Genomic DNA, 6623 nt, shown 5'->3' with positions numbered 1-6623 from the left:
TTTTTTTTTTTTTTTTTTTGAGTTGGAGTCTCACTCTGTTGCCCAGGCTGAAGTGCAGTGACATGATCACAGCTCACCACATCCTTGACCTCCTGGACTCAGGCAATCCTTCCACCTCAGCCTCCTGGGATTACAGACACATGCCACCACTCTCCACACATTTTTTTATTTATAGTAGAGATGAAGTCTTGCCAAGTTGCCCAGTGAAAATATATTTCTAAAATATGAGCCTATGTAACGCCATGTGACTTTTCTGGACGAGTAAATTCATTGTCATAAAATGGCAAAGAAATAAAATCTAGGCCAAATAAACAAATGATTATTCTAGAATACTCATATAGATATTCCATGTCATTCATTATTTACACAGCCCTTAGTGCCAAACGACCTAAGCACTTGGTAAAACTGAGAGAACCAGCTCCTGAGAGGGGGGTAGTAGCCCAGGAGTTCTCCATGGCGATAGAGATAAACACGGGCTGACGTTCTCAGTGTTGAAGGTGAGGTGCTACTTCTTCAACTGAAAACCTCAGCTGTTTTGGCAAGTGCCTTCTTTAACCACCTTATCTGTTCACAACAACGGCCTCTTTTATTCTTTATATTGGCAAGATCTAGACAGACCAAAAGCTAAGACAAAGATTGGAATCAGACTTGCCAGGTCAACAATCTGGAACCAACCACTTCCTCCTGGAGCAAATGCCAAATACACATCAGCACGATGTCCTCAAACGCCCAGGTCGGTTCCACCTGTAACCATTAGGCCTGCTATTGACACATTATTTCTGGGAACGGCTTAAGCACCAACCAAAAATGTTAAATTAAGAATCTCCATGGTAAATCTTGAAATGGGTTTTAAACTTTAGCTCCTGTGATAAACTGAAATAAAACTTTGGGCCAACCAGAATAGGTTGCTGAAGGCAGGGGAGACACTGGATTTCTTACCTAAAATTCTCAAGTTCAACAGCTTCTGTGGATTCGTGCCACTGACCTCGAGCTCTGTGTCCACCCGCCTTGATGGTGGGCTCAGACTTCGTCATGCTATTTTGGGCACTATCGAAGTTAATGGCTGGAAGCTACAGAAATAGAAGCATAAAGTGCATGTGGATCACAATTCAGCACAGGATAAAGAAACAAAATGGGGGAAGGGACAGGGGAGGATGAAGAGAAAATGGTTTTTCCCAGGCCAATAATTGAGATGACAGCCATGTCAAATGTAGGGGTCTTTCAAGACTTAAGTATCTTTGACTTAGACATCTACCTGATGCTGCTTTTTTTCCCCTTTGGTTTCTAACACCGTCTGTTATATTTTACAGTTATTTATATGCTTTCAATCTCCCTGATTATAACATCACCTCAACACGAGCAAGAACTTGCCTGTGTGTTTAATGCTGTTATCTCACCACCTAAAACAGATACAAGTCTGGGGTGAGGCCTGGGCATCGGTTTGAAGTTTCTCATGGGATTCATATGTGCAAGTTGACTAGAGAGTTCCTGGATCCAGGTAGAGCACACTGACATAGAACGGAGTCCCCAAATTGAGAACGAGCCATCATGCATTCATTCATTCTTCAATACTTACCAAGTGTATACACTGCTTGCAGCAGTTAAGGATATAACGATAAACAAGATTCTATCACTTAACCGGTCTGAACATCCTGACTACGCAATCATATTTATAAAAGACATTAAAATATATTATAGAATTCACCATAAGTAGGAATTTGTCTAACTACAACATCTTAACTGCCTCCCTTTACAATATGGACTCGTTAATTATTTATATAATGAATGGTCAAGTTATCAGGATTCAAATAGTTTCATTTATCAAACCCTGAGATTTGTTTCTGGTACCACTGTAAAGTTGAGCATGGTACAGAGAAATAGTCTATTTTTTTCCACAGTACAAACGAGGGATGTTCTATAATTGGTTAAATTAGTACAGATGAGGTAAGTAGAACATAAATTAACAAAGTAAAAGATTAGTTCTTCAGTAAAGTATTTCATTTTTTTTAAGTCAGAGTCTCACTCTGTCATCCAGGCTGGAATGCAGTGGCATACTCACAGCCACTGCAGCCTCAATCTGTTGGGCTCAGGCGATCCTTCTGCCTCAGTCTTCCAAGTAGCTGGAACTAAAGGCGCATGCTACCACACCCGGCTTTTTTTTTTTGGTTTATTGTGGAGATGAGGGCTTACCAAGTTGCCCGGGCTGGTCTCGAACCCGAGGGCTCAGGTAATCCACTCGCCTCAGCCTCCCAAAGTGCTGGAATTACAGACTTGAGCCACTGCACCCGGCCAAGTAATCCATTCTATTTAATCACTGAATAAAGCTATAATACGTTGCACTTGTTGACTTATTCCATTGAAGTATTTGACAGAAACCAGTATAAAGACATCATTTCCTCATCCAAAGAGAATATGCCTGTCTTCACATAAGGTAATTAGCTTATAGAAAAATGTCTAATAGGCCAGGTGCAGAGGCTCACACCTGCAATCCCAGCACTTCGGGAGGCCGAGGCAGGAAAATTGCTGGAGCCCAGGGGTTTGAGACTAGCCTGGGCAACAAAGCAAAACCTCGTCTCTACAAAAAATTTTTTAAAACTTTTTTTACATTAGCCAGGCATGGTGGTAAGTACCTGTAGTCCCAGCTACTCAGGAGGCTAAGGTGGAAGGACCACCTGAGCCCAGGAGGCAGTGGTGAGCCATGATTATGCCACTGCACTCCAGCCTGGGCAACAGAGTAAGATTCTGACTCAAAAAAAAGAAAAGAAAAGAAAAGAGCATTATAATGAGGAGATTATTTAATATTAAAAATAAATCTTCTATACTGTAAAGGTAGCTTTTTATCTTAGATCAATCAGCCAACCTACAATCACCCCAAGACAATTAGCCATAAGCACTGAGGCAGCAATGCCAAGTGGTTAAGAGAATACATTTCCTAGCCAGATTCTTTAGGTTTAATCCACCATTAACAAGTTGCATGACCTTAGAAAAATCGACTTCATCTCTTTATGCATTAATTTCTACATCATTAAAATAGAAATAATAATAGTATATAACTCAGAGTTATGAGAATTGCGAGTTAACTATTTACAAAGCACTTGCTGGGTGCCAGGCATAGCTCTAAATGATTTATAAAGACTCTTTTAATCCTCATTATTATTTCTATTGTACAGATGAATTTGCCAAATAAATACAATTTGTCATCACAAACTAGGTGGTTTCTCAATGTGAACCGATAGCCCAAATGATATTGAGCATGACGTCACAGCAGCAAGCACAAGCACATTTTCCTATGTTATACATGAAATATCTTGATACACAGCAAAAAGAAGCAGGTTTTCCAGACCCAGGGGATTTCAACCCCTTTGCCATCCGCACAACTCCCAGAATATTGTTTGCGAGAGATAAGGTAGCCAGCACAGAGAAAGCAAGCCCAGGCCAGTCACGGAGGAGGGGCAGAAGGCTGCCTCAGCCTTCCCCTCCCCAGAGCAGGAAGCCAACATTGGAAATCAACTCAAGGAGACCGGGTGGATAAGACAGAGTTGGCATCATAGTCACGAAGACCAGGAATTTAACAGTAGGAACTTCGAAGCAAATTGCCCTTCTCACACGAAAGCAATTTAAGTTCAGATCCCAGTTCAAAACCTAGAGCCTGTTCTCTTGGGTTCCAGATTCGTCAGACCTTCACATGTCTGACCTCTCCACACCTGGGCATGTGAAACCACCTTCTGGTAAGGCTCTGCCCAAGCCTTCCTGGGTAACGCTGTTCACTCCCTCCCTGATGGGAATACCATGCCTACTTCTTATGAGGTCTGACAACCAGGTTCACGAACTAGCCTAGAAAAAGCGCTCCATACCTCATTGCTGAATATCACTAGGGTCACCTTGGAAATACTTTCCTTGGGAAGCTATGCACCAATGCCAGCACCTAGTTTGTCAGCAAAACAATTTTGGAATTTTTTCTGGAATGGCCATCAGAGCTGTCATTGTATTACCCTTGATGTCCTGAATGGCATCAAAATGTCTTCCTTTCAATATTTCCTTTATCTTCGGGTAAAGAAAAAAGTCATTTGGGGGCAGATCAGGTGAGTAGGGAGGGTGTTCCAATACAGTTGTTTACTGGCTAAAATCTCCCTCACAGACAGTGCTGTGTGAGCTGGTGCACGGTCATGATGCAAGAGCTCCTCTGGGATCATTTTTGTACACAACTTTCTCATGCCAAAATTTTCAGTGAAGATTTTCCTCATCTCCACACCTCATCAACAAGGGTACATGCATAGTGATCACTTGTATACCTATCCTTGAATTGTACCCCACATCTTTAAAATATAAAAAAATAAAAATTCACAATAAATAAATAAATAATAAATAACCCATAAATAAAATAATTCATGAATTTCTTTTTAAAAAAAGATTTTCCTCATCTCTGAGCCCACAGAGCCAACACCATGAGCAAAGCTCATCCTGTCAAGTTGGAAAAATTAATGGACAAGAAGTTATCGTTGAAACTAAATAGTGGCAGACATGTCCAAGGACTATTATGGGGATTTGATCCCTTTATGAATCTTGTGATAGATGAATGTGTGGAGTTGGCAACTAGTGGGCAATAGAACAATATTGGCATGGTGGTAGTGTGGTGAAATAGTATCATCATGTTAGAAGCCTTGGAATGAGTATAAATGGCTTTTCATCATGTTCAGTGTCCTTTCTCCAAAGGGCCTGTTTTACTTTGATGTAAAAGTGACTCATGTACATTTTCGTATTTAACTTTTTGTTACACAAACTTTTGTAATAGCCCAAAAAAGGACCTTCCTAACTGTTCCTCTGTTGATGTTTATTTGGTCTGCTCTGCACCTCACAGTTAGCTGATGATTTTGACGCACAATTCTATGATTTTTGCAATGTTCTTGTCAGTTCTGCTCGTTACTGGTCATCCTGACCTCTCCTCATCGGTGACACTTTCTCTTTCCTCAGAAAAACATTTAATCCATTTGTAGACCTCTGTTTTCCTCATGGCATTAGCCCCATAAACTTGAACTAACACGTCTCTAATTTGACTGCCACTCTCGCCATGTTTAACAAGAAATTTAAGATTTGTTTGTTGCTCTAACTCAAGCTCTGACATAGTTGCAATGGCACACAAAAACATGCAACAACAATAATGAACGCCACTCAGCAAGACACCACCACACACTGATATGAATACAGCTGTCAGACACTGATGTACCAAGGTTATAAAACCTTACCGAGTTGTTTGTACAGTGCTTCCAACGTAAGCACACAGTGGCAAGTTTGTGAACCTAATTGTCAGACCCTGTGCAAGCTTATCACAGTCTAGTTCAGTGTCAAGTCAACACATTGGCCTTTTTCCCTTGAATCTGGCCACTCTGAGGGCAGCATCACATTTCTCCATCTCTGCGTTCATCAGCATCTTTCAGAAAGCCTGCCATACAGTAGGTGTTCACATGTGAAGATGTGGAACACTAGCTCAGTTTGTTCCTAGTCTCTTTGCTAAACTAAGTCATCTGGTAAACCACCTCCAGATGAGTTCACCCGCTCATTCAACAGTTTTGTTGTGGACACACTGTGTACCAGAGTTGTGTGAGAGCCCAGATAATAGTAAGTAGAATAGCCATGGCCTCTGCCTTCAAGGAGTTTACAATCTCATGCATGAAAGGTCAGACTAGTCACAGTCAGTAAACAACCATGAGAAACATGCTGCAAATTTAGTGAGCAGGGGTTTGTTGTGGTGGAAAGTAAAGGTGAGATATTCCAGGCAGATTGTCACACAGGCTGGAAGACAGAGAAGAACTATGTATGCTCTAGGAGCTGGAAGGCACCCGTGTCACTCAAACAGTATAAGTAGAAAGGGAAGAGATGGCATGGAAACCAAGGTTGCACCATGCAGTGCCTTCCTAGAAGTGTGATCGTGTCACTTCAGCCTGGAAATTTCCCTGTTGCTTACAGAGTCAAGTACCAAATTCACAGACGGGCCTTCAGACACTTCCAGCTTTATTCATCACTTCTAATAGAAATGTCTAGTCACCACTTTGCTTACGTGCTTGTCATTTTCCTTCCTTCAGATATTTGATTGCTTTACTCACTTCACCTAGAATTCCTTTGCCACTGATAGAAAACTAGCCTCTTTTTTCAAGAACCATCTGCTTCCCTGTCACTTGAGGTAAAAATGGTCTCGTCTTCCTCTTCAAAACCTATATGCCCACTGCACATACCATTCATCCAGGATGGTGTCTTGCCCTGAACCATAATTTTCTAGGCCTATTCCTGGTCTTTCCGAGCGCAAGAACCACCATGCCTCACACATTTTTTCCCATATCATCTACCAAACCTCTTCTATTTCAAGGCAATTAACGGCCCATAATGAATCTTTTTTTTCTTTCTTCCATCTTTTTTAATTTTGCAAATTAATTTCTTAGCTTCCTGTGGCTCTAAATGTTGGAGGAAAGAATCTGAATTCCAGCTCTAGGCAGGTAACTTCAAGATTTGTGGAAATCGCCGGTGAAATCTCCAATGAGCTCTGTAGTTTCACAATGCCTCAGCAATCCTAGTAGTCTTTTTTCTGAAATTATTTGGTTTTCCTGGGTTATGATTATTCTAACTCTGCT

The 6623-nt window shown here is 41.2% G+C and overlaps 1 protein-coding gene and 1 pseudogene across 1 annotated transcript in view; one reads left to right on the top strand and one right to left on the bottom strand.

Annotated features, from left to right (window-relative positions):
- Positions 1-6623, bottom strand: part of NEK10 (NIMA related kinase 10) — a 99747-nt gene that overhangs the window by 88450 nt on the left and 4674 nt on the right. The window contains exon 3 of the mRNA XM_021719138.1: positions 940-1070. Coding sequence (XP_021574813.1) covers positions 940-1070 — 131 coding nt within the window. The remainder of the gene's footprint in view (positions 1-939; positions 1071-6623) is intronic.
- Positions 4446-4670, top strand: LOC110596798 (annotated as a pseudogene).

Source organism: Carlito syrichta, unplaced genomic scaffold (assembly GCF_000164805.1).
Source record: "Carlito syrichta isolate Samal-C Ts95f unplaced genomic scaffold, Tarsius_syrichta-2.0.1 Scaffold113587, whole genome shotgun sequence".
In the NCBI taxonomy this organism is placed as follows: Eukaryota; Metazoa; Chordata; class Mammalia; order Primates; family Tarsiidae; genus Carlito; species Carlito syrichta.
The sequence above is the reverse complement of the archived record's forward strand: the minus strand, read 5'-3'. Positions and strand labels throughout refer to the sequence as shown.